We start from the raw sequence: 27,522 nt of genomic DNA on the forward strand, positions 1-27,522 counted from the left end.
ACTTGATGCTGAAGTCATGAAGTCTGCATGGTCAGAGTCTTAATATATGTCCTCCAGATATGTTGGACTACAACAGCCATCAGCCCCAGCCAGCCTGGCCAGTCCCACCTAGGACTGTTGAGACAAACAAAATATAATGGCTGATCCCCCCCTCCATTTTTGAAAATATAATGTGCAGTAGCTACTCAGGGTTGTCTCCAACTTTAGTCGAAACACTTGGTAGGCAGAGAACAAAAGTGAACAGTCGTGTTCAGGCACAGCTGAAATAATAAGACAATGACTGGGTTCACACAATATGACAACCCCTACTCAAGGTTGAGCATGGGGTTGAGTGAGGTGGGTTGTTGTTGAACTGTAGGTTGTTGTGTTGTGTGAACCCAGTCATGCTAACAAACCATGGTTTGTTGACCATGAACCCACAGTTCACAACCCAACAACAAACCATAGGTTCTCTTCGTGGGTTGTTTGTGGTTTGTTAGCATGGCTGTGTTCACACAACACTACTCACACTTCAACAACAACCCACGGTTTAACAACAACCCACACTCAACCTTGATTGTGGGTTGTTGTGTTGTGCGAACCCAGACAGACAGAGCTGCAGTCCCAAGTAAGGAGAAATAGGTTGGTTCCCATTTGGGCATCAATGCCATTTCAAAGCACTCATTGTGAGTAGACATGCACATCTAATGGACCCAATAAAAGAGTAAAAGACACAGCAGGGGGGAGGTGGCTTCAGCCTGTGGAAAATAACTAAGGCAAGGCCATGTTGATCAGCTTCTTTGTGCCAATGTGGGAGATTCCTCAAAAGCCCATAACTGTTGTCTTTGTTTCTTCTGTACTGAAGAAGAAATTGTTAGGACAGTAGAGATAAGTTATCTTGTCTCCACAGCAACTCACCCCAGACCTAAGAATCATCGTCCTTGCAAAAGTTGCAGGGCTCTGAGAAGAAGCCGGGGGTGGTGGTTCAGTAAAAGCTCAGTTGATAATGACCAGACATGCGCGCTAGGCTTGGCTGATGTCACTTATTTAGCCACATTATGATTATAAATGTAACTGGTGAGTGTTGATCTGGGCTGCCTCTGGGTTGACAGAGCTGCCTTCGTTGTACACGAATAAACTCGAGTTGAATCTTACCCGCGTGTCCAGAACTTAGTTGGAGGGCAGCTGGGCACGGACCTCCAAGTCCAGTTTGGACTATTACCACAATCTGGTGAGCCAGCCCAGAGGGCCCAGCTTTGCAGCGCAATCACGCCCCGCCCGATGCCTGAACAACCCAGCCGGCACTAGGTGAGTTCACCTTGCGGTCTTCTTGAACGGGCGGGACGGGTGTGCTTCAAAACCAAGGCCAACTCCAAGTAGGGTAAGATTTACTGGTAAAAAGGGGTAAGACCCCCTGGTTGGTTTCCTTTGTTAAAGGTGATGTCCATTAAGTATTGAAAGGTATATACAGGACAGCCTTTACTGGTTGAAGGAGACAATATGGGTGGGGGTCGGAGTGTCCCGACGGGGTCATCTCTAGATGTTATGCTTAAGCAATGGAATACTCTGCCAGGCATGGCTGGTTTGAGTAAAAAGCGCTTGGTTCTGTTGTACACAGAAAAATGGCCAGTTCTTAGTCACTCATGGCCACCCAAAGGATCCTTCAACCAAAACATCTTAAGAGATCTCCACCTTGTTCTCTAGAAAGGGTGTCCGAAAACATGGATTATTGGTTTCTCTGGGCTGACATGGCTGAGAAAAGGCAGGCAAGAAGTAAAGCAGCATCCTTCTCAAGCGTACCATCCATGCCACCTCTGCCGCCTTGTCCACCGCCCCCCTACCCAGAGAACCAAGATCTGGTGCCATCCCAAAGAATGTATCCAGTTATAAACCAAATTCAAAGGGTATGTACACAAATGTGACAAATAGGGGTTTTAAACGACTACCCCAACCCCTGTCCCCCGTTAAGTCTGAATGATGCAGCTGATTGGACAGTCATAACTCAGTACCAAGAATGGATGCACACCATTCTATGATAAATGGGTCAGAAAACTATAAACTGGTCTAAGGTGTGGGCTGTGACTCAAGAAAAATCAGAATCCCCCGCTGATTTCCTGGTTCGTTTGACTCGCGCTCTGCGCATGTATGGGACATTAACCCTGATGAGGCAAGGCATGCTGCCCTGATAGTAGGTATGTTTGTGGAGCAAGCCGCTCCTGATATTCAAAAATATTTCAGGGAACACCAGCCAGGGTGGCAGGAAAATTGTGTGGAGATGTTGGCAATAGCAAAGTATGTGTTTGATAGAAGGGAGGAGAAGGTGCAGAAGCAACAGAAGAATGAGAAAGAGTTAGACGCAAAGTTGTTGGGGGCAGCCATTATGGGAACAAGGTTCCCGGGGTGTGGCCGAGGGAGAAGACGAGAGCTTGGTCATGGACGTGGTCAGAGAGGGCGTGGTAGAGGAGCAAGTGCAGGGGCAAATGAGGGAGGACAGGGAAGTGGTTATGACCAGGATGTGTGCTATTATTGCAAGCAACCTGGTCATGGGAAAAATGAGTGTCCCCAGAAGGGGAATCAAAGGTAAGAAGATCAGTGGACTGGGCAGTGGCAGGGGCAAGGGCCCGCCACTTACCAGGGAGCAGAAAGTGTTGGTACGTCAGAATGATGGGTAGAAGGAGGTCTAGAGTTGGTTAGTAACGAGAGCGAGAGTCAAACCCGAAGCAGCTGAAAACTGAAATTGGCAAAACCTTTTCTGACCCTTAACATAAATGGGAAACCTTATGACTGTCTTCTTGACACTGGCGCTGCAAAAAGCATGCTAAATAAAATCACCTTACCCCTTTCTGGTTCCGGAAAAAGTGTCATAGGAATTGATAGAAAAATAGCCACTGTTCCCCTTGAGTCAACCAGTTACGGTTAAAATTGGCCCTTTTGCAGCAGATCATTCCTTCCTGATGATGTCAAAAAGCCCAGTAAACCTCTTGGAAGAGACCTGCTAGCAAAGTTAATTGCTTCTATCACTTTCAGCTGAGATGGGCTCCATGTCACCCTGCCTTCCTCCAATGTTATGGCTTTTTTAGAGGAGGCCAGTCCCCTGACAGACACAGATCTGCCAGAAGAGCTCAGAGGGCTGCCATCTGAGTACTGGGCGAAAGATTCGGGTGAAATCGGGCTGCTAAAATCTGCAGTTCCTATAAAAATTACTATCCGTACTGACATGCCCCCCCATGGGTGAAGCAATATCCCATGTCATTGGAAGCCAGAGAATGCATTGAGAAACTAATTGAAAAAATCTTAAAACAAGGTGTCTTAGTCCAATGTTTTTCGCTATGTAACACCCCAATTTTGGCTGTCAAAAAGAGGGTAGAGCCAAGACAGCCCCCCGGTTACCGCATGGTGCAAGACCTCAGGCTAATCAATACATTTGTGATCCCAAGACATAATGTTGTCCCAAATTCCGCCACCGTAATATGCAGCATCCCTGCAAGTGTATGTGTATATACAGTATTAGACCTGATATTTTACTCTGTGCATGCTCAGAGGAAGATTCCAAAAGTGATTCGGTCATATTAGTTAACGCCTTAGGTGAAAGAGGACATAAAACTGCAAAGAGGAAGTTGCAGTGGTGTAAGTCTGAAGTTGAATATCTGGGACACATTCTGTCTTGTGGAATAGAAAATTATTTTGTAGACGTGTGCGTGCCATTACAAAAATGAATGCCCCATCTACTAAAACCCAGGTCAGAGCCCTGTTTGGCATGTTGGGGTATCGCAGAGCTTGGATCCCTAGTTTCTCTGAAATTGTGAAGCCACTGATAGAAAAAACAAAGGCTGTGGCCCCAGGAGAGTGTGAATGGACAAAGCTTGACTCCCAGGCTTGGGAACAAGTAAAGACTCTCCCTGTATCCACTCCAGCTTTAAGTCTCCCAGATTATACTAAACCTATTATTTTATTTGTACATGAGAAACGTGATGTGGCTTCTGGAGTTCTATGTTAAAATTTTAAACCTCATAGGAGGCCAGTAGGGTATTGCTCTGGGCAATTAGACAGCGCTGCGAAAGCCTATGCCTCTTGTTTGCCCAGTGTTGCAGCCACGGCACTCATTGTTGAAAAAGTCCAAGACGTTGTACTTGGTCATCCTTTGCAACTCTGGGTAACCCATGCAGTATCCGCCTTGTTAACCGAGCGAAATACCCAGCATTTTTTCCAACGCCCGTTATACCAAACACGAGACTTTGTTGCTCCAGACTCCAGAATTAACTATTTCACAGTGTAACGTGTTAAACCCTGAAACTCTTATGCCTGAGCAAGATCCAGATCTCCCACATGACTGTAAAGCAGTTATTCGTGACGTGCAAATGCCTAGAGATGATCTGAAAGACACACCTTTGCAAAGTTCTGAATTCATTTGGTTTGTTGATGGGTCTTCCAGGCTGGTGGATGGAATCCATAAGACAAGTTATGCAGTAGTGTCAAACACAGAAGTAATTGACTCTGGACCTCTGACAGGAAATAAAAGTGCACAAGCCGCGGAACTGGCTGTTTTAGCCAGAGCTTGTGAAAAAGCAGGAGAGAGATCTCTGACAGCCTACGCTGATTCTAAATATGCCTTTGGAGTTTCTCATGCTACAGATGCCCTATGGAAAGAGCGAGGATTCATCACAGCAGCGGGAAAACCAATTTCCAATGGTCCTGAAATCGACAGGCTGCTGAACACAATCCATTTGCCTCAAGAATTAGCAGTAGTACATTGCAAAGCTCATGAGACTGGTAATGACCCTGTCACCCAAGGGAATGTCAGGGCAGATAAGGAGGCAAAATCAGCCGCCCTTCATCCACTGCCTCCTGAACACCTCCTCTGCACTGTGATACCAGCCCCACCCTTATTAACATGGTGGGAACTTGCCAGTGCAGAGGAGAAGAAAGTGTGGCAAACGGCTAGAGCTACACAAGATAGCACTGGAGCCTGAGCTGTCCCAGATGGCAGGCTTGTTTCACCAAAAGCAGGTCTAAGGCCAGTATTACAACAGCACCATAGCCAGGGGCATGTGGCTAGTACTGGGTTGGCAAAGGGGATTTGCAGAGAATTGTTTGCCCCGGGTATACATCAAATGGCTAAGCTGGTGGTTTCTGCCTGCCCTCAGTGTGTGAAGGAGAATGCAAAAGTAATACCGCCTGGGCCCCAAGGCGGAAGACCATGGGTGTAATTGCCATTTAAATCCATTCAGATTGATTTTGCTCATTTGCCCAAAACACAAGGATTCCAGTGGCTGTTAGTCAATGTAGATAAATTATCGAGATGGGTAAAGGCTTTCCCCTGCAGGAAAGCCACAGCCCAAAAAGTAGGGAAACGTTTGATGAAGGACATTGTCCCAAGATTTGGCCCACCTCAGTGTATGTTCTCAGATTAGGATCACATTTCACTACTGCACTTCTAGCCTTACTGTCAGTAAGGACCACCCCATGACAGCCCATGGGTCTGTCTCCTTATGAGATTTTACTTGGAAGGCCTCCACCAATTGGCCGAGGATGGGCTGTTCCTCATGTTACACTGCTAGGAGGGGATGAAGACTTAACTGCTTATATTATTTAGCTCCAGGGCCAGTTCCAGCGTATCCACAGGCACGTGGGCAACGCGCAACCACTGCCCCTTGATGTGTCAGCTCATCCATTCCTACCCGGAGACGAGGTCATCATTTGTGCATGGACAGCCGAAGGCCTCCAAGAACATTAGACTGGTCCCCATCTTGTGTTGCTGACCACTCACACAGCAATAAAGGTGAGAGGAAAGTCCGCTTGGATCCACTACACCTATCGCTCAAAGGATCCATCAAAAGGCTCTTCTGATCCTGCACTTGCAGGAGGGAGCAAAGGTGAGGACCACGCACAACAGGGGAACAGCACCGCTAGCCTTTCTCCGGACCCTGTGGACGAAGCAAGGGTAGGTAGTAGTTGAATTTGGGTTGCTAGCAAGGTTAAGCGTTATAGCGTGCATGTTAGAGAAGAGCTTGCATTGGCAAAATGTTTGGATGTGTTGTTTTAATCTACCGTCTATCTTCTTGTATAGGTTGTCCTCGTGAGCCAGTATTACAGACTGATTCTTCCCCAAGTAGCGTTCTGAGTATAACTCAGAGCACCCAACAAACCTTTGCACTTTCAGACTGTTAGATCTGTTTAGCGGCCTCTAAGGCTACCTTGGCTCCAGTGCCCTGGGAGGCCAAACCATTAAGTGCAGCTAACTTGGCAAGCCCCCTGGTTCCTTTAAAGTCAGATAACAGCACTTGAAAGGATTTGGGGTTTCCAAATGCTCACACATGGTGGTCTGTCATTCCTACATTGGGAACATTCTGTTTTAAAAGCACCTGTAAAGATGGACCGTTTGGGGGTAAGTCCAGCTGTCTTTGAACCCAATATAGTAGCACGAGATTTGACCTATCTCACCAGTAGACTTATCAGGCTACAGGCAGTAGTTGAAGTATTTGCCAATCATATTGCAGATGCCTTAGGCCTGCTTGCTACTCAGATGACTCAAATGCAGGAAGCCATAATCCAGAACAGAATGGGTTTAGACTACCTGCTGGCAGCTGAAGGTGGCCTGTGTGGAAAATGTAATTGGTCTGACTGTTGTCTAAGGATTGATGACAATGAAAAAAAATTGTAAAACAATTGGCAGCAGACATTAGAGAAGTAACGCATGTACCTGTACAAGCCTGGAAAGGATGGAATCCTATAGATTGGCTAACTGGATGGTTCTCAAACCTTGCCTGGTTGAGGCAAGGCTTTCTCATTGTGTTGGGTATTCTATTTGTGGTATTGTTCTTACCCTGTATCTTTGCATGCTTTGCGTCTTGTATAAAAAGACAAGTTAGCCAGCAATTTCTTGCTATGAATCAAGGCTTGCCACAAGAAAAGGTAGAAAATCGGAAAGAACTGCTGAAGCAGTGGGCTGACGGCACTCTCTAGGTGATCCAATATGAAGAATTCCGCTCCTATTGGATCAAATGAGGGAATGTGGAAAATAACTAAGGCAAGGCCATGTTGATCGGCTTCTTTGTGCCAATGTGGGAGATTCCTCAAAAGCCCATAACTGTTGTCTTTGTTTCTTCTGTACTGAAGAAGAAATTGTTAGGACAGTAGAGATAAGTTATCTTGTCTCCACAGCAACTCACCCCAGACCTAAGAATCATCGTCCTTGCAAAAGTTGCAGGGCTCTGAGAAGAAGCCGGGGGTGGTGGTTCAGTAAAAGCTCAGTTGATAATGACCAGACATGCGCGCTAGGCTTGGCTGATGTCACTTATTTAGCCACATTATGATTATAAATGTAACTGGTGGACTCAATGGCCTTGTAGGCCCCTTCCAACCCTAGCGTTGATCTGGGCTGCCTCTGGGTTGACAGAGCTGCCTTCGTTGTACACAAATAAACTCGAGTTGAATCTTACCTGTGTGTCCAGAGCTTAATTGGAGGGCAGCTCGGCACGGACCTCCAAGTCCAGTTTGGACTTTTACCACAAGCCCTCCATGGTAATGGGCACATGGAGCCACCCATCAAACTGGGAGGGAGGAGGAAGAGTTGGGGTGACTCAGTATCCCTTCAGTAGTGGCAGGATGAGTCACTAGCTGCCCAGGGCCAGGGACGGGACAGCCCAGGAAACTGTATGCTGAGCTGGTTCAGGCTGAAGGGATCAGAGGGGGAATCCCCCTGCCTACAAGAGAAGCCGGATTACCAGCAAACCCGAGAAACAGGTTCTCCAATTGCCACCTGGCCTGCCCTGCTTATGACTATGGACAGATCCAGACACTGAGAAGGGCAGGAGAGCTGGAGGCACCGGTCACTCACACTCAGGCCCAAGGGTCCAGGGTGACCTGACCAGGACCTGGAGGCAGGAGAGCACTGGGGGGCCGGCCCACTCGAGAGTCCCTTGTGCATGAGAGCCACCCCGCCTCCCTTCCTCCAACCAGACGGGCTTCCTTTGGGGTGCTTAAAATGGTGTCAGCTGAATATGCCCAACCTGTCATGGCCAGTGTCAAAGCAGGCCGCTGGCATCCTCCATCAGTCTTCCCCAGCCCAGTGTCCTCCAGACACACTGGACTGCAACTCCTATCATTCCCAGCCAGTATAGCCGGTTTGGGAAGGCTGTCCTGCTTTAACATTGGAACAGGGCGCAACTACCATGGAAGTGAACATTCATCACGGGGGCTCTTTAGTGCCACGTGCGAAAACACCAGAGGGTTCTATGATGCCTCTGCATTTGCACACCTACAGTGGGCTTTGATGGGAGAGACCTTGTTCATTCCTGCTTTACATTCTGAGTTCAAGTAGGAAAAGTGTTGGTGCGTAAGCGCACAATGCTGGCTGGGGAAGGCTGGGAGTTGTGGGGCTTTGTTCCCTCTAAACATGCATAGGGTTGCGCCTTGAGTGACCAAATATAGCTGCATGGCATCGTCACTTGTCAACTGAAATACACTACAGGGCTATAGTTTACTTTGTTGGGACAGAAGTGATGTTGCTAATTAGCTAGCCCACAACAAAAAAGAGCAACCTTGTTTGCACACCCACAATGGTCAAGAGCAGAGCTGGACATGGAGCACAAGACCCATATCGGCTGTAGCTGTGAAGTCATCCAGCCTCCTGGGAACTGCAAGCCGAGCCCTTCTGAGCCAGTTCTGGCCACTGGCGCAACTCCTCTCACCTGCTGCTCCATGCTCAGGTGGTCCCCAGCACCCCCCTCATCCTGCTTCGGCTATTAGCAGGGTCATCCCCCACCGAAGACGGAACTTGGGTGCCAGCAGACTGAAGCAGTTCTTTGGCCTTGTGAGGAACAAAGCCGTACACTCCAAAACGGAACTCTTTGGAAATTCTTGGGACGATGCAAGCAGCAGAAGGAGGCCAGGAAGGTTTCCTCCTGCCTTCAAGCCCAGCATCAGGGCAAACCTGTTTATCTGATCTGTTGTGAAAGCATCTACTGCATTTTCAGAAACTACACAGATAAACAAATAACCATCACAATCATTATGCTAAACCCCAGCTAATTGTTTTCATTGGTCCTTTTGGGACCATCCTTAACTAAGACACCCACACTGTAGAAGGTGGATGAGACACACACCACTGCCGCCGCCGCCACCCCACAACACACACACACACATCCAGCCAAGCCACTGTGAGAATTGCCAGCTTGACAAGATGGACATTCGCTCTTAGGCAGTGCTGGCTCCAGGACTGGGTGTGTGTGTGTCAGGTATGATAATTTTGGTTGGGGTCCCTAACCTAGAAGAGGCAGAACATGCAAACTAAGAATTCTCTTGGCTGCAACGGATCTTCTTGGAAGTTCTGTGCAGTGGGAGAACTAGCATTTGCAAGTCAGTGGGCCCTCTATTGGCCTTGGGGTCCTGGCAAATACCCAACCATTCCAGCCCCTGTAGCCATCCCTACATCTGGGCTGAGGCCCAGTCTGAGCAACGCATTTGTGCATGCAGCTGTTTCTGAAAGACCACCTCCTCCTGTATAAGCCTGCCCAAAATGCACACTCATCATCTGAGGCCCTGTTGTGCTTCCTGCCTCCTAGAGAGGTGAGGTTGGTGGGCACTCACAACAGGGCCTTTTGCGTAGCAGCACCCCAGTTTTGGCGTTCCTTCCCCGGGAAGGTTAGGCTAGCCTCCTCCTTAGAGTCGTTTAGATGGCTGGTGAAGATGATATTGATCCACCGAGCTGTTAACACTGCTCTCTGCTTTTATAATTCATCCCCAGTTTTAAAACATGTTTTAAGTGTTGGTATTGTTACACATTTTAGTTTTTGTATTTTTATTGTACAGGGCCTTGAGCACTCACTGGGTGGAAGGGTGATCCAAAAATATTAAATAAATAAATAAATAAAATAAGAAGTGACCCCCATCCAGTGCTCAGTCTGCTCATAGCTCAGTTTGAGCTGCATTTCCCTGCTTTTTTACTGGCCCAGTTCCAGTAGCTCTAACAGCAGCCTGCCCCATGGAAACTAAGGGGGTGGGTCTATTCCTAGGGTGGAGGTAAAGTGATGGGACAAGCTTCGGCTGCTTAATATTTGTGGGGCAGGCTTCCATTAAAGGAACAGCAGCGGGGCCCATAAAGAACAAAATTGGCAACCCTATACTTTACAGATTGATGATGCATTAAGGATGGGAGGGAGAGACACTATCCCCCAAGGCCAGACAATGCATCCATTGCAGGGCTGGCGTTTAAGAACATAAGAAGAGCCCTGCTGGATCAGACCAAGGGTCCATCCAGTCCAGCATTCTGTTCACACAGTGGCCAACCAGCTGCCGACCAGGAACCCACAAGCAGGGCACGAGTACAAGCAGGAACCCACAAACAGTGCCCGCCCGCCCATGTTCCCCAGCAACTGGAGTACACAGGCTCGCTGCCTATTCATTCTCCTCTCCCCCCAGGTCAACCTGGTTCTCATCCAGAACCTGCTCGGGTCTGGTCTCCTGCATCTTAGTTGGACAGACGTTACATCAGGGCCCACAGATTGGAGAAGCAGAGGATGGCGCTCCTGTCTTCCTTGCCAAGAAAGACACCCCCACCTCCATGTCCAAGCACTTCCCCAGCGCCTTGGCTCCAATGCTCTTTTTTCTGAGAAAGGTGAAGCAACGTAGGACGGGCCAAAATAGGTTGCAAACATGTATATGGACAGGAGGAACAGTTCCCACCCTCTGTTCAGGAGGCGTAGATTAGAATAGCCTTCCCCAACCTGGTATTCTCCAGATGTGTTGGACTACAACTCCTAGCATCCCCAGCCAGGATGCTAGGACTTGTAGTCCAGCATATCTGGAGGGCAGCGGGGAAGGCTGTGTTAGAACTGTTGGAAAGTGTAACCCAGGGGCAGCCACCCTCCCACCCTCCCCATACAATCCTGCTAGGAACCATGCTGTCTCCTCACATGGCAAAGTTTCCAGCAAGGTTTCTCAAGTGGCCGGCAATCAGCTGCTGAGTGGAACCGTCTTTGCTTCACTTTTTATTAAGAATTGAAAAAAAGACAAAAAGACCGCCTGTTCACTGTGTCAAATGGTAAGCATCCCCCCACCCCACCCCACAGTTCTTCTCCACCCGACCATCCGCTTCCCCTCCTGACCTTTGGGACCTTTTGTCACACACACACACACACACACACATATACCGTTTAAAACCTCTGAACATCCGGATCAGCCCCAAGATGGACTCTTCTTTCCCTTTTGTATTTCTACCTTTCCTTTGCCTCCTTCTCAAACAGCTCCCTGGGTTGTCTCCGGCCAAGGTTTTATTTGTGTTACAGGCCTGATTAGATTCGTCCCAAGTCTGTCTGGCCCCTATTGTGTTTACGTGCGCTTATTTCGTGCTGGTTTCCCCCTCCTCGGCCGCGCTATCTTGCCCCTGTGCTATCCTGCTTTGTGTGTGATCCCGCTGCTCTCAATCTTCCCTATCTCCTATCTTCTCCATAGAGTTAGCCAAACAATTGTCGCTCCCATTTGAATTCTGCCCACATGCTTATTCTATTTTCATAATAAACCACCTCTCTGAGTACCCTTTGGCTTGTCTCTTTACTTTGTTCTCCACCTGGGTTGCTCTAATTCCTGCCATGGTGCGCCATAACTTTTAGTTAAAGGTCCACATATGTGCGGTGTGAAGAGGTCCTCCCTTTTGTCTGTCCTTAATCTCCCACTATTCAGCTTCATTGGAGGACCCCATGGGGTTCCAGTATTAGTGGGAGAAGAACCTCTCCCTCTCTACACCGTACATGCCTCTCTGTCATGTCTCCCTGCAACCCCATTACTTGCCTTTTTTCTACTGTATACACGTGTACACAAGTACACATGGCAATACATGCTTTTTGGTTTTGTTGAACGGATAATTTGGTGAGGTGCTGTGGGTGATTGTGAGTGAAAAGGCCTTTTTGGTAGTAGCACCCCAGTAGTGGAACCCTCCCTAGGGAGACCCATTGACTGCCCAATGCCCTTCATCCACGGTGTTGCGAATCTGGGAGGGGAGGAATGACTTTCCCTGCAGGTGGACCCCTTCTCTGCCATTGCTCCCCCCAAAGGAATGACTGGGAGGCTGCCACCAGTCAGGATGACCCTCCAATCTGTCCAGCTACCTGGGGAGTTTCTGAGCCTGGCTGCCAAGGCCCCCTCCCTCCAGCCCAGCCCTGGGGCAAAAAGGGAAAGTGCTTTGGATTTTCTAGCCCAAAGCCCAGACACACAGAACCTTGAGAAAATCCTAAGAATGCTAGTGGTTGTTTGTCTGGGGTCCTTCGCATGGGTTTAGAGATAAATTCATTTTTAAATTCCTTAAGCAGATGAATGCCCCAAAACTAAAAAGTTTATTGTGGGGGGGAGGGAGAAGGGGAGGCAACAGTCACACACAAAGTATTCCAAATAAAATCAATCAAGTCAACCTAGCTTAGCCAGTTACATGTTACCTACTTGAGTAGAGTGTTGGATTTCAGAGCATGTGCAGAGTTCATTGCAGAGCAGATGATCTGAGAGAGCACCTAGGCCTTCAATTAGATGTCATCAGGAAGACAGTGAAGAGGGAGCAAACTCTTACTTCTATGAGAATCTGAGTTCAAGTAAAAGCCCCTAAGCCGAGCATGACTGTTGCCTTGACCAATCATGCAATGCCCTCCATTTCTGATGTCAGTGGTCTAGCTAGCAAATCAGGAAATTACTTGGTGGCTGAACCCACCACCTTAACTTGAATGATAAAAGATGTCATGATGGCCACCCACTTGGACGGCCTTAAAAGGGGATTAGACAAATTCATGGAGGAGGAGAAGGCTATCAATGGCTACTAGTCCTGATGGCTCTATGCTACCTCCAGTATCAGAGACAGTGAGCTGGGGAAGGCGGCCGAGACAGCGCTGCTGCACTCGTGTCCTGCTTGGGGGTTTCCTGCAGGCTGCTGGTTGGCCACCGTGTGAAGAGAATGCTGGACCTGACGGCCCTTTGGTCTGATCCAGATGGCTCTTCTTATGCTCTTTCCGCAGTTGACCCACATGGTGTCTGCTTACTCTCACAAAAGGGCAGCTTGCTGTAGCGAGTGAGGGTGTGTTTGCAAGGAGCTTTTTTTAAAATGCCAGCTTGCTCTGGAAAGGGCACCGTCAGCAAAACCTGGCATATGCTGGTGCCACCTCTCCTGGGCTGAACAAACAGCGATAAGACAAGCAGGTGAGGGGGGAATGCTCTTGGCCAAGCAGCCACTCAGGAGCGGCGCAAGGATCCCTCCTCCCTTTCCCCGCGCTTCAGACAGCTAGGGAAGAGGGCAAACGGATGGAGCACTTTCTGGATTCTCCTAATTGCTCCCCACAGGCCCTCTGGATTGTTAGGCGCCACCTGGTGCCATCCCACACTGGTTTGGACTGGCAGCACTCATTTTTTGTTTTCTTTAGGATTTTTAAGAGAAGGAGAAAAGGAGGGGAGGGAGTCAAAAGGAAAAAGCAGCACAGAGTAAGCAAACCAAAGAGGACCCCGCATTGCAGGCAGGGTCAAAAGGGGAGCTGGAGGGCAACCGGCTGCAGAAGGCTGAATGAGAACATAAAAACAGCCCTGCTGGGTTAGGCCAAGAGAGGTGTAGCTGGCCACAGCAGGCTGCCTTGTATCGAGTCAGCCCATGGGCCCAGCTAGCTCAGTCCTGTCTACAGTTCTGGCAGGGGTCTTGCCCAGCCCTAGCTGGAGATGGCCCAGCATCCTGTTTCCAGCAGTAGGCAGCCAGACGGCCCCTAGCCTGCTCACAAGCAGGGCATGAAAGCGACAGCTGCCTCTGTTCCTTGCCCCACCAGCAGCTGGCATTCTGTGATGAGATAGCAGCAAGCAGATGGTCTCTTCTTCCTTGTGCCCCCAAACCAGCCCCATCTGGTGAAACAGCTAGTGCAGCTAGAGGCGCCCGACCTGTTCACACAAGGCTTGAAGGACAGCACTTGAGGTTAGGGCTGTAATCCCCTGCACACCTGCTAGGGAGTAACTGCCACTGCAGTGGGATTTACTCAGGAGTAAATCCTATTGATTTAGGGGGATGCTTAGGGCAGGGCTCCAGAAACCCAGGAAGTGTGAACATGTCATCTTGGAGGTCAGAGATCCAAGAGGCCCGTGAAACAGCAGTGTGGTTGTCCCAGCAAGAACCTGTTCACAACTCGGGGCTGAAAACTAGAAATTGGGAAAGTGTGAGGGCTGAGGGGGTTGCCACATTTCGTTTACTGGCCCCACTCCTTCGCCTTTAACAGCAGCTGTCTTAGTTTTAAAAGGCAGCAGCCCCAAATCTAGCCAGAGCACGATGGTACTGGCTCTCTAGGCAGGCTGGGAGCCTGAGCAATGAGGCAGAAGCAAGGTCCCCTGAACTGGGTGGGTGGGACTTGGAGCAGCGATGGAGGAACTGGGCACCAGAGGCATTGTGGGCCAAAGGCTCCCAGAGGCCATGCTGATGCAGCAATGCCTCCAGACCCCTCCTGTCCCCGGCCCTGCACTTTGCCCCTTCCCTTCCTGCTGGGAAATCTGCTTTCTAAGCATGCTCTGACTCATCTGAGTCCCTGTTCAAACTCCAGAGTGTCAGAGCTGAGGTTGCCGCCCCTTTCTCCTTCTGTGCCTCAAACAGCTGCATGAGAGACAGAACTTCAAGAGATGCAGCTTCCCTCGGAGGCACAGTGCCATGACGTGGGGGCCTTTGCTGGACATACTCTGCCTGCCATCCAAGTGCCCTGAGACGTTGGAACTCAGGTCTGTTTGTGCAAGCGCAGCCATGTTGCAAAGGATTCTGGGAAACAGGGCTGGTCCTCCCATGAAGGTGAGGTGCCCGCCTCACATGCCACGCTGCACAGAGTGCAGGGTTGGGTCCTGCTGCTACCCCCTGCCCTGAATGCCACCTTTCAGTTGTGCTTGCAGCAGCTCCTTCACTCCAGACTAGCCCTTCTCTTTGCTGCTGCAGCTGCTTTTCTCATTCACCATCAGTGCAGCACCAGCTTTCCCCCCAACCCACATGCCTGAGATGCTGCCTTCACTAACACTATTCTCACTCTTATATTGCCAGCCCCAGAGCCACACTGCCCATAAAAAGCGGCCAGCACGGCTCAGCCAGGCCCAAATCCCTGGCTCTGAGGGCCGTTCCTGGAGACCACCTGTACTGCAGGCGAGGACCCTGAGAGCCAGGCATTTGGGCCTGGCCATCTCTCTGCAGAGCTGTGCTGGCCACTTTATGGCTCCTCTTGCTGCTGCTCTCCGAGAGCCACAACAGCAGCACCAAGGGGGAGGTAGGTGGGAGATGGAAGGCGTAGTGGGGGGAGATGCGGCACACGGCGGCAGCATTGGGGGAGGATGCAGCAGAGGCGCACATGTGCTCTCCCACCTCAGGCAGCAGAAAGCTTGCACTGGCCCCGCCAGGACACCCCGCCTTGGATCTTGCATCATTGGCGCCTGCTTTCATTATGTGCGTGGCCAAGACGCCCTTGTCTAAATTACTTCCAGGGGTGATCTACACTTTAACACAGACCACTCTGGCAGCGAGCAATGGGAACCCTCTGTGAGCTTTAAGGGGTCACCCCAGAGCACCATCTGGCTCTGGGCCAAAGGCAGGCTGGAAGGCCGCTGAGCTGGCATGTGATGATGGTGCGCTCCCCTGAACCAGCCATGCTGGCCGGGAATTGTGGGAGTTGCAGTCCAACACATCTGGAGCGAGCTAGGCTGGGGAAGGCTGCCCTGAGTGCTCCCACCACTGTGACCTCTCGAGAAAATAGTTCTGCTCCCCAATCCAGGTGAACACCAGAGGCAACCCTGCTAAAAGGCCAGGAGACACCCTGGCTTTGGGGCACCACGAAGTGGGGGGAGGCACAGTGGGAGACAGCTAGATCTAGTCCATGGGGCCCAATCCAGCAAGATGTTTGCCTATATATGCCCCAGTGAAATCAAAAGGAGCTGTGCAAACAGGCATTCTGCATATGCCCAGAGTTATGTATTTCCTGGGCCACGCCCTGGTGCTCACAAAAGCGTTCCAGGGTAAAACTCAAATGAACCTTGGATGGAGCACACATGGTTATCAGTGCACTGTGTGCATGTGTCTGTTTGTGTGAAAGACAGCAGTAATTTCCCCACACAAATACAGTTTGTACTGCTCGCTAGACCAATTAAGCTAATTTACTGAGACAGTTTACAAAGGTTCCATATTCAGTGCAGCTGGTGAATCATGAAACCAAGGCCTACAACAGGAAGAGAAGAGTGGTAGTAGTGGGAGACTCCTTGCTGCGTGGGATTGAAACCCAAGTATGTCACGAAGACCCGTGGACTCGCCAGGTATGTTGTCTCCCTGGAGGACAGATCAGAGACGTGACTGAAAGGTTGTCTGCACTCATAAAGCCCACTGACAGGTATCCCTTTCTTCTCATTCATGTGGGTACAAATGATACCGCCAAGCGGAGCTACGACGAAATCACGTCAGACTTCGAAGCTTTGGGAAGGAAACTCAAGAACTTTGGGGCCCAGATAGTTTTCTCATCCATCCTTCCAGTAGTTAGAAGAGGGATAGAAAGGCAACGAAAAATACTCTGAGTGAATGACTGGCTACGAAGGTGGTGCCTGCGTGAGAGATTTGGATTCTGGGACCACGGGCTATACTTCCTGGAAGATGGGCTGTTGGCAAGGAAAGGATGGGAAGAATGTGTTTGGCCACAGCATGAAGAACTTCATCAGGAGGGCTTTAAACTGAATCCTACAGGGGAGGGAGACATAAAGTTGGGGGTAACAATGGATGAAGGCTCATGCACCACAACGGAGAGAGCAGCTCTAATAGTGCCCAATAACAGCCTTCAGAAACATGTAGGAAGAAAGCCAGACCATGAAGCACATGGTCTTCGATGTCTATATACTAATGCCCAGAGTACGGGAAACAAACAGAATGAACTTGAACTCTTAATACAGAAAGGAAATTATGACCTGACAGGTGTAACTGAGACTTGGTGGGATGACTCTCATGACTGGAATACAGCAATTGAAGGATATAACTTGTTCAAAAAGAAGAGGAGGAACAGAAAGGGAGGTGGGGTTGCACTGTATGTGAAAAATACATATCTCTGCACAGAAATACAGGAGGATGAGCTTGGTAGCCCCATCGAGAGCATCTGGTTCAAAATTAATGGAGCAAAGAATAAAAGGAACCTGGTGGTCGGAGTCTACTACCGGCCACCCAATCAAGGAGACGACAAGGATGAAACTTTTCAAAAGCAAATAGCCAATGTTTCAAGGAACCATGATGTAGTAGTAATGGGGGACTTCAATTTCCCTGATACTTGTTGGGAGACAAATTCTGCAAAACATGGCACCTCCAGGAAATTCCTGACTTGTGTGGCGGATAACTTCCTCCTACAGAAAGTCGAGGAAGGAACTAGAGGATTGGCTGTCTTTGACTTGATCCTAACCAACAGAGATGACTTAGTGGGTAAAGTAGCAGGTACAGGAACTCTGGGGGAAAGCGGCCATGTTATACTTCAGTTCATGGTTCTAAAGGAAGCAAAAGCCAAGTGTAGCCAAACGTGTACCCTGGATTTTAGGAAAGCTGATTTTAATAAACGCAGAACAATGATCAGTAAGGTCCCATGGCAAGCGACTCTAACGAGAAAAGGAGTCCAAGATGGGTGGGAGCTTTTAAAAAAGGAAATTCTCAAGGCACAATCACAAACCATTCCAACAAGAAGAAAAGGTGGAAGACAACAGAAGAAGCCAATGTGGCTTCACAAAAAGCTTAGGGATGACCTGAAAACAAAAAAGCACACATATAGGGAGTGGAGAGAAGGCCAAGCAACAAAGGAAGAGTACAGGCAGGTAGCACAGAGTTGCAGGGATGGCGTCAGGAAGGCTAAAGCTGAGAACGGACTGAGGTTAGCAAGGGATGCTAAAAACAACAAAAAGGCTTTCTTCAGCTACGTGCGTAGTAACAGGCAGAGGAAAGAAACGGTGGTTCAGCGAATAAGGATGGCGAAATGGTAACAGATAACAAAGAAAAGGCAGAGGTGCTCAATTCCTACTTTGGCTCAGTCTTCTCCCAAAAGAGGGTCTATGACCTCCCTGGCAAAGGCGAAGTACAGGCTGATGGAGCAGGATTGCAGCTTGAAGTCAATAGGCATATGGTCAAGGAACACCTAATTACTTTGAATGAGTTCAAAACAAGTGGAGTACCGCAGGGCTCAGTCCTGAGCCCAGTGCTCTTCAACATTTTTATTAATGACTTAATGACTTTATTAATGACTTGGAGGAGGAGGTGCAGGGAATGCTGATCACATTTGCAGATGACAACATTGGGTGGGATGCTAATACTTTGGAAGACAGAAACAAAATTCAAAGTGATCTTGACAGACTGGAGCTCTGAGCAGAAAACAACAGAATAATATTAATAGGGATAAATGCCAGTTCTGCACCTAGGAAAAAGAAACCAAATGCACAGTTACAAGATGGGGGATACGTAGCTCAACAACATTACAAGCGAGATGGATCTTGGAATTGCGGTAGATCACAAGCTGAATATGAGCCAACCATGTGATGTGGCTGCAAACAGGGCAAATGGTATTTGGGGATGCATTAACAGAAGCATAGCTTCCAAATCCTGGGAAGTACTAGTTCCCCTCTACTCAGCACTGGTTAGGCCTCATCTGGAGAACTGTGTCCAGTTCTGGGCACCACACTTTATGAAGGATGCAGTCAAGCTGGAGAGGGTTCAGAGGAGGGCAACAAGGATGATCAGGGGACTGGAAACAAAGCCCTATGAAGAGAGACTGAAAAAACTGGGCATGTTGAGCTTTGAGAAGACTGAGGGGAGATAGGATAGCACTCTTCAAGTACTTGAAAGGTTGTCACAGAGAGGAAGACCAGGTTCTCTTCTTGATCATCCCAGAGTGCAGGACATGGAATAATGGGCTCAAGTTACAGGGAGCCAGATTCCGGCTGAACATCAGGAGAAACTTCCTGACTGTCAGAGCAATACGACAGTGGAACCCATTCCCTAGGGAGGTGGTGGGCTCTCCCACCCTGGAGGCATTCAAGGCGAGGCTGGACAGCCATCTGTCAGGGATGCTCTGACTTGGATTCCTGCACTGAGCAAGGGGTTGGACTCGAAGGCCTTGTAAGCCCCTTCCAACCCTACTCTTCTATGATTCTATGATCCGGAAGTCTTCCTTGCTGGCCAGGGACCCTCTGGAGGTGCTGACTCTCATGATGTCTTTAAAATACGGTGCAAATACCACTCCCTGAATGAAGGCAGTCCTTGTATGGAAGGCAGTGCTCACCTCTGCCCTTAAGAACTAGCTTGCCACTGACTGCCCACCATCAAAAAAGAGCAGCAGGACGCTTCTAACATTGTCATTATCTCCAATTAAGTTTGAGGGATTTCCAGCAGGTGCTATCAAGCCCATCCAATTAGATGTACTCCCAACATTCCATGATAACAAGCCTACTAATCTGACTACACCCATTCAGAAAACAGTGGCAACCAAGGCTGTTCATGTGGGTTAATTACCACTCTCCTTCTGTACAACCACCACGCCCAAAGTGCGAATAGCACACTAACACCCGTGCAAAGTCCATGGGCACCGAGTTCCTCTGTGGCTGCATTCTACCTTTATTCGGGATAACGAACATCCCACGCTTCCTGTCTTGGAAGATATACAGAGCGGCCTCCAGGACTCACTTGGGGATTTTCCAGCTCACCGACTCCTCTCGCGCCTCGAAAGAGGGCCCCAATTTCAGACCCTGGCCTTCACCGTCTTAGACGAACTTTAGACCAACCCTGCTTTAGACAAACCTGTGCATAGCTCCCGTTGTGAAGCACACACCTAATCTTTGTCCTCTTCCCCCACCCCAACCACCATTCCATGCTTTGCAACGTCTTCAACATCCTAATGTTAGAATGTTTACCAACCCGGATTTTGAAAAATATATACTCTGAGCATGTGCAGTGTTGCATTTTAAGCTCACTTGAAGAATCGTCGCACCACCGCGACTACAGCAGTGAGGAGTTTGCTTCTGCTGCCCTCATCGCCTGCTGCTCCCTGGGTGGTCACCCCCCCCCGGGGGGGTGCAGGGCCCCGGGCTTTGGCGTCAGGCCCCGCTGCACGCGATGGGGCACCGAGGGGCCAAGGGAAGAGTGGCGCAACGCCCGCGCGAGGCTTGGCAGGGCGGTGTCGCGCCCGCGCGGAGGGCGGTGTCGCCCGGCGAGCTGGGACAGGCTCTTGGCCGGGCGGCGCCTCATCCCGCCTCCAGGCCGCGCGCCAGCCCAGAGCGTGGCCTCGCTGCCGGTCGCCCGGGATGCGCGCGCCCCTTTTGTGGCTTCGACGGGGGCGGCGGAGGTGGCCCGGGGCCCGTCCGGCAGGACAGCCGGTGCCCGGTGCCCCGTGGGCACGCAGTAAGGGAGGGGCGGGGCTCTGGCACGCAACCCCGCCCTTCCTCGGAGCACCTGCCGGATGGGAGCCTTGTGCGTCCCCGCGCGGGAAGACGACGGCGGCGGGAATAAAGCCCCTTCCGAACGCGGCCCCTCTCCCTGGTGGCGGAAACCTGGCGGGACCGGCGGCCCCCCGGGGGGCAGGGAAACGACGGCAGCCCGAAGCGCCTTCCCGCCCCAGCCGCCCCCGAGGGCCCAGGCCCGGAGCGGCCCCTCGCACCCGCGCTGGGGCCCGGCTGAGGCACAGGGGCCGCGCCCCCGGCGCAGAGAGGCGGCGCGGGAGGGGCCGAGCCGGCGAGGCCGCGCACGCGGACCCAGGCGGACGCTGGGGCAGGGGCGGCCTCTCTCCGCGGGCCCGCGAGGGGAGCGGGGCCGGGGGCAAGCCGAGGCCGCCTTACAGCGGCCCCCGAGGCAAGGCGCGGCGTCTCCCCTCGGCGGCTTCAGAGATTTGCCGGGCCAAAGGCGGCCCTGAAGGGGCGGGCGCGGAGCCGCCTCCTGCACTGGGCTCCCCTGCGCGCTTTGGTGGGAGCCGCGCAAGCCCCCGCGCCCGCAGAAGAGGAGGAGGCCGTAGCCCCGAGCGCCCGGCGCGAGAGCGCGGAGAGGCGCCTCAGGAGCGCCCCGTGCCCGCTCGCGCGGGGCTGCACGAGGCCTGCACCACCGGCCTCCCCTCCGGGCCGGCCCAGCACCTCGAGGGACCCAGGCAGCTGCAGCCTCTTCGGGGATGCCGAGGGAGCCGCCTCCTGCCCCGAGAGGGCGCCCCAGGACCCTCGCAAGGCGGCAGAGGATGCTGCGCCGCCCCTCCGTCGCAGGCTCCACCTGTGGGGAGCAAACCCCCTCGGCCAGCCCCTCTCCCCAGGTCGGCGAGAGCCCCACACCCCCTTCCAGCCGTATAGGCCGGAGCATCCCGCCGCGCCGCCGCGCCGAATCCCATAGGGCTGGGCGCGAACAGCGCCGCGCGGCTCCGCGGAACACGGACCAGCCTGGCCCGAGGGGCGCGGGGAAGGCCGCCTCTCCGCACACGGCAGCGCAGCGCCCCGTGGAAGGAGGAGGGGTTGGCCGGGGGGAGGCGGGGCTCTCCGCCTTGCCAGCAAGGGGCCGGGGCAGGGCGTGGGGAGGCCCAGCAGACCCTCCGCCTTGCCCCTTTGGCGGCGCCAGCCTCGAAGCAGCCCGGCCCTCGGGGCCTTCCGGCAATTGGCGAGAAAGGCGGGCGCGGGCGCCCCGGCCCCCCCGGCGGCCCAGCTCGGGGGGCTGCTGAATTGCCTCGTTTCCGAATATTGGCTTGTTCGCCCTTATTGTTCAGCCTCTGGCATTTCTAAGCACGCGAAGACTAACAAACTACAATTCCCGCGTCCCGAGCAATGGTGCGGTGCGCGCGCTTCCACACGCGCAGAAGCGCCCCCCCAGCCAAAGCCTGCCCTGCCTGTGCCAGGCTGCAGGGGGCGCTGTCGGGCGCTCGCCCCTTCTCGCGAAGGGAACGGCCGGGCCACTCACCTCCTCGTCCCTTGGGGGTCTCCCTCTCCCCGGCCGGCGTCGCCAGGGGCCCCTCTCCAGCGCAGCCGGCCGCCCTCTTGCGAATCTCCTCCTCCGGCTAATAATAAGGCAGGCAGTGCCCCAGGGAGGGCTCAGGCGGCAGGAGTGGGTGTCACCTCCGTTTGCATGTGGCCGGACAGGCTGGTTTGACCTTTGCTGGAGCAGCTGCCTCCCGGGGCCAACCCCAGGCCGCGAAGCCGCTCCGTTTCAATCCTGCCTGCTTCCCAGAGCACCCTGGCAGTTTCGGCGGGAGCACAGCTCCCCGGAACTGAGGGAGGAAGCCATCCCCAGCTCCTCAGAGCCCCCTGGGGCAGGGACCCACAATTCTCCAGACCTAGGTCTCTCTCTCTCTCATACACACACACACACACTCCAAATTCCTCAACCGCAGAGGCAGGACTTAATATCTCCAGTGCTCAGTTCGGCAAGCTCGACCCTTGCACCTTTTTTCAGCGCTACGGCTCAGTCACAGATGCATAATGCATGTTTCTGTGCATACGCAGAGCACATTTACCTTACAACCCACCCATCTGGAATTCTGGGACAGAGCTATTAGTGTGTGTGGATTCAGGCAGGTCTGAGCCCCATTTATTTTTTGCGTTATTCTCATGCCACCTCAACAAAAAGTTTGGCTGGCTCACAGGATAAAAATAACACATTAAAACTATAACAACGCAATACAATAAGAATACAAAAAATAAAAGACATGATTAAAACAGCACTAGATGAGATAAAAAGGATCAAAGAAAAGTAGGAGAAGAGAATAATGTTAAAAGATCGTGTTACAGTGTTAAGAACTACAGGATGATTTAACAGGCTTGGGGAAATCAAAAGGTTTTTGCTTCAAAAATGCTTTAGAGTAGTGCCAGTCGTACCTCTCTGGGGGGGCATGCCATAACTGGGATGTCACTGTTGAGAAGCCCCTTTCACTTGCAGCCCTGGCTGTACCTCACTTCCTTGCTGGGGGCACTCGAAGGAGGGCCTCGGGTGACGTTCTCAGTGTGGGTCCAGGTGGGGACATGTGGGAAGAGGCAGTCCTTCCAGCACCAAGGTCTGAAGCCCTGAAAGGCCTTAAAGGTCAACAGCAGCTCTTTGAATTGGTCCTGGGAAGCCAGTAAAGATGGGTGTAAGATGTTCCTAATGCCCAGACCCATTTTAGATATTAAAAACCATCCCCCATGCTCCAAAAGCAGACTCTTCGATTGTTGTGCTTTGAATTTGTTTTTATTTTCTTTTAATTAAGATGTTTTTATTCTCTATTTAACGCTTGTTAGCAACACTGAACACCATTTTTGGTAGAGAGGTGGGATATACAGGAAGTAGAAGGAAGGCCAAGCTACAAAGGAAGAGTACAGGCAGGTAGCACAGAATTGCAGGGATGGTGTCAGGAAGGCTAAAGCTGAGAACGAGCTGAGGTTAGTGAGGGAGGCTAAAAGCAACAAAAAGGTTTTCTTCAGATACATGCATAGTAAAGGGCAGAGGAAATAAATGGTGTTTCAGCTATTAAATAAGGATGGCAAAATGATAGCAGATGACAAAGAAAAGGCAGAAGTGCTCAATTCCTACTTTGGCTCAGTCTTCTCCCAAAAGAGGGTCTAGGACCCCCCCGGCAAAGGCGAAGTACAGGCTGAAGGGGCACGATTGCAGCTTGAGATGGATAGGCATATGGTCAAGGAACACCTAATTACTGTGAATGAGTTCAAATCTCCAGGGCCAGATGAGCTGCATCCTACAGTAATAAAGGAACTGGCAGAAGAACTCTCAGAACCGCTGTCTGTTATCTTTCAGAAATCGTGGAGGACAGGGGAAGTGCCAGATGACTGGAGGAGGGCTAACATTGTCCCTATGTTCAAAAAGGGTAAAAAGGAGGAACCTGGGAACTACAGACCAGTCAGTCTGACATCAATCCCTGGGAAAATTCTGGAGCAGATGATAAAGCAATCTGTAAGCACCTTGACAACAATGCAGTGATTACTCAAAGCCAACATGGATTTGTCAAGAACAAGTCCTGCCAGACAAACCTGATCTCATTTTTGGATCAGGTCACCTCCCTTATGGACTGTGGAAATGCTGTGGACATCATATACCCCAACTTCAGCAAAGCTTTCGACAAAGTGCCCCATGATCTCCTGATGAGCAAACTAGCTCAAAGTGGGCTAGATGAAACAACGATCCGGTGGATCCACAGTTGGCTACAGGATCAGACTCAAAGAGTGCTTATCAATGGTATCTTCTCAAACTGGGGAGAGGTAACAGCGGGGTACCGCAGGGCTCAGTCCTGGGCCCAGTGCTCTTCAACATTTGTATTAATGACTTGGAGGAGGAGGTGCAGGGAATGCTGATCACATTTGCAGATGACACCAAATTGGGTGGGATAACTAATACTTTGGAAGACAGAAACAAAATTCAAAGTGATCTGGATAGACTGGAGCGCTGGGCAGAAAACAACAGAATGACATTTAATAGAGATAAATGCTAAGTTCAACACCTAGGAAAAAAGACACCAAATGCACAGTTACAAGGTGGGGGATACTTGGCTCAACAATACTACAAGTGAGAAGGATCTTGGAATTGTTATAGATCACAAGCTGAATATGAGCCAACAGTGTGATGTATCTGCAAAAAAGGCAAATGCTCTTTTGGGCTGCATTCATAGAAGCATAGCTTCCAAATCCCAAGAAGGACTAGCTTCCCTCTACTCAGCACTAGTTAGGCCTCACGTGGAGTACTGTGTCTAGTTCTGGGCACTGCACTTTAAGAAGGATGCAGACAAACTGGAGAGGGTTCAGAGGAGGGCAACAAAGATGATCAGGGGACTGGAAACAAAGCCCTATGAAGAGAGACTGAAAGAACTGGGCATGTTTAGCCTTGAGAAGAGAATCATAGAATAGTATAGAATAGTAGGGTTGGAAGGGGCCTACAAGGCCATTGAGTCCAACCCAACAGAAGACTGAGGGGAGATAGGATAGCGCTCTTCAAGTAGACTTGAAAGGTCCCAGAGAGGAAGGCCAGGATCTCTTCTCGATCCTCCCAGAGTGCAGGACACGGAATAATGGGCTCAAGTGACAGGAAGGCAAATACTGGCTGAACATCAGGAAAAACATCTTGACTGTTAGAGCAATACGACAATGGAGCCAATGACCTAGGGAGGCGGTGGGCTCTCCCACACTGGAGGCGTTCAAGACGAGGCTGGACAGCCGTCTGTCTGGGATGCTGTGACTTAGATTCCTGCATTGAATGGGGGGTTGGACTCGACTGTCTTATAGGTCCCTTCCAACCCCACTATTCTACGATTCTATAAATTAAATAAATAAACAGATAATCCTTCATATGTCAACCACGGCATAGAGCACAAAGCGTATTCCTCCCCGCTGTGATTTCTAGCTCCACAAATCATACGCGCTGTTTTCTAACCCATCTGATGTTACACAAGGGGGCCACTGGTTAGCGCTGCCAGTTTTACAAGATTAACTATTTCTGTTTCAGCTGGTAAGAGGAGCATTGCATAGACGCCCCATGACAGGCGCCTCCCAAGCAGTTGCCTGGGTCACCTGCCCTGAATTCCAGCCATGCTTCCACCCCCTGGCAGCTCCAGCCCCATAAAGACCTGGTTGTCTGCAAGAATACGTCACATTCGTATAGCAATTTTCCAGCGCGCATTCTTTCAGCACTCTTTGCAACACCCCTGCAAGACAGGCCAGTATTATTAAGGTCCTACTGCAGGTGGTGGTGGCAGGGAGGAACCAGTCGCTGGTCTAAAGCTAGCCAGTGAGCTTGTGGCCAAGGTGAGGTTTCAGCCCTGGATTCTCTGCTGACGCTCCTGGCCGCTACGCTGCATCACGCCTGTGCTGTGGGCTCTGTCGAAGTGGCCAGCCCCTGGGGCACACCGGCGCCTGCAACTCACCCACTCCTCACACAGAGCTGTCATGAGGCGAGTTTTAAGGGGAAGCCATGGCCAGGAATGGTCCCCTGGTTTCACCCCAGTTGGAAACTGGTCATCCAGTCCTCTCTGCCACTCCTCTGGACTGGCATTTTGACTTGAACCATCTGCAGTAGATATTGATAATAAACTCTGAAGTGTTTCGTGCTAAACCATCTCCAGTGGATAATGCAGAGATCTTTTGGCAGGCCTGGAGGGAGAAACCTTTTCCTTTTCAGAATGAAAAGAAAATGTTGAGGGACGGGGGGACAACAGGAATTGAAAAATTCAAAGTAAATGATGGAATACCAATAGCAAACTTAGATACCTCCATTGGGCTCAGAATAAGAACAAACGCAAACAACAGGAAACAAACCTGTCCTGAGTTTATGAGGCAGGCCCAAAGGAAACACACACTTGTGCAAAGAAACAGCTTTCCAGTTTCATTGGATCTTAATTTTCTTCTCTTTCAATATTTATTTATTTTAGAAACTAAACTTTCCAATCAAATCGAAATTCTCATGGTCTTTTTTTCTGGGAGCAATGCAGGGGGCTAGATGTTTGGGCGTTGTGTGTCTTCGGGACTGCCCGTCAGTTACAATTGTTGTAACCCCTGTCTGCATTGCACCTATTTGCTCATTGCACCTTGTATGTCAGCTGCTGCCTTAGAGCTGTGGAGCTCCCTGCCTCTGGAACCTTAGCCATGTCAGAGCACTGCAAGGCAGCCTCATAGGTGACCAGGGGTAGGTGGGTGGGCAGCCATTTTAGTATATAATTTGTCATATTTAGTGAGCTTCAGTTGGGGGAGTGGGGCTAAGAATCTATTTTTTTAAAGCAAGTTTTGAGAGAAAGTAAGTTAATGGAACAGAGGGTTTTCCCAATCCCATTTGCCCAATTGTTAATTTTTGCTTATCAGTCTATTTCTTTATTAATGGCCTTCTGGAAGCTAGAAAAGGCCTTCCTTTTGGGGAAGGCATGGGTAGTATGTAATTTTAATTTGCTGCTTTTAAGTTGTCTCTGCTCTTTGAATATTTTCAGTATTTGCTGACGGACGTGCTGTTATTTTCTGCTGCTGTTTTTATGTTTTAATGTTTGGTGTTTATTTGTAAACTGAAAGGTGTTTTGAACTATTAATATTTTTTATTGTAAGCCACCTCAAATTCTTAGGAGTAAATGTGGGCTGTGGTGCCCTGATGGTGGACTGCCCACAGCCCCCAAGGGATGGTCCGACTGACACTGATGTCAGCTTCATTTCGGTGCCAAGTTAAGGCCTGGCTGTTGAACCAAGCATTCAGGTCTCATTGACCATAGCTCGGTTCTAATTTACCATTGCTGATTTTATATACTAGCTTCTGGATTACTCTTTTATGTTCTTTTACTGGATTTTTAGAAATTGATTGTATCCCGCCCTGAGATCCACTGATACGGGGCTGGCTAGAAACATTTAAATAAATAAATAATGTGCACTTTAAAAATAAATACATATTGGGCTGGGGGATTTTTCTCTGGAACATTCTCCCCCTTCCCTAACCCTCAGATCACGATACATAACTTCTCATAAACATCAATGTTCTTACCGATGGCTTTAAAGGGATACTGGTACAGTCCATGCAGGATAAGGCTGTCAGTGGCTACTAGTCTGTGCCTTCCCGGACCCTAAGATCATCCTCAGCGGTCC

The 27,522-nt window shown here is 50.5% G+C and overlaps 2 protein-coding genes across 13 annotated transcripts in view; one reads left to right on the forward strand and one right to left on the reverse strand.

Moving 5' to 3' along the window:
- The window catches only part of GPT (glutamic--pyruvic transaminase), a 46,893-nt gene extending 24,454 nt beyond the window's left edge, over positions 1-22,439 (reverse strand). For 2 of the 3 annotated variants that reach the window (XM_084854755.1, XM_084854754.1), the window contains exon 1: positions 4,366-5,604. In XM_084854755.1, coding sequence (XP_084710881.1) covers positions 4,366-4,430 — 65 coding nt within the window. In that variant the 5' untranslated portion in view covers positions 4,431-5,604. Of the gene's footprint in view, positions 1-4,365; positions 5,605-21,886 lie in introns of those variants that run through there. The other variant, XM_084854757.1, reaches the window with a different exon arrangement.
- Positions 1,072-23,707, forward strand: LOC146346463 (uncharacterized). 10 transcript variants are annotated; one of them, XM_084854771.1, is made up of 3 exons: positions 1,072-1,883; positions 5,573-5,920; positions 6,047-23,707. In XM_084854771.1, the coding sequence occupies exon 3, from the start codon at positions 16,714-16,716 to the stop codon at positions 17,950-17,952; it is 1,239 nt and encodes a 412-aa protein (XP_084710897.1). In that variant the 5' UTR covers positions 1,072-1,883; positions 5,573-5,920; positions 6,047-16,713; the 3' UTR covers positions 17,953-23,707. The 10 variants fall into 10 exon arrangements, with proteins under 10 accessions (XP_084710897.1, XP_084710898.1, XP_084710899.1 ...); XM_084854772.1 differs by having other exon boundaries at positions 1,072-1,287; XM_084854773.1 differs by having other exon boundaries at positions 1,072-1,210.
- Positions 23,708-27,522: the final 3,815 nt, after the last annotated feature.

Source organism: Heloderma suspectum, chromosome 4 (genome assembly GCF_057233095.1).
Source record: "Heloderma suspectum isolate Gila_16-S chromosome 4, 16-S_ref, whole genome shotgun sequence".
Classification (NCBI taxonomy): domain Eukaryota; kingdom Metazoa; phylum Chordata; class Lepidosauria; order Squamata; family Helodermatidae; genus Heloderma; species Heloderma suspectum.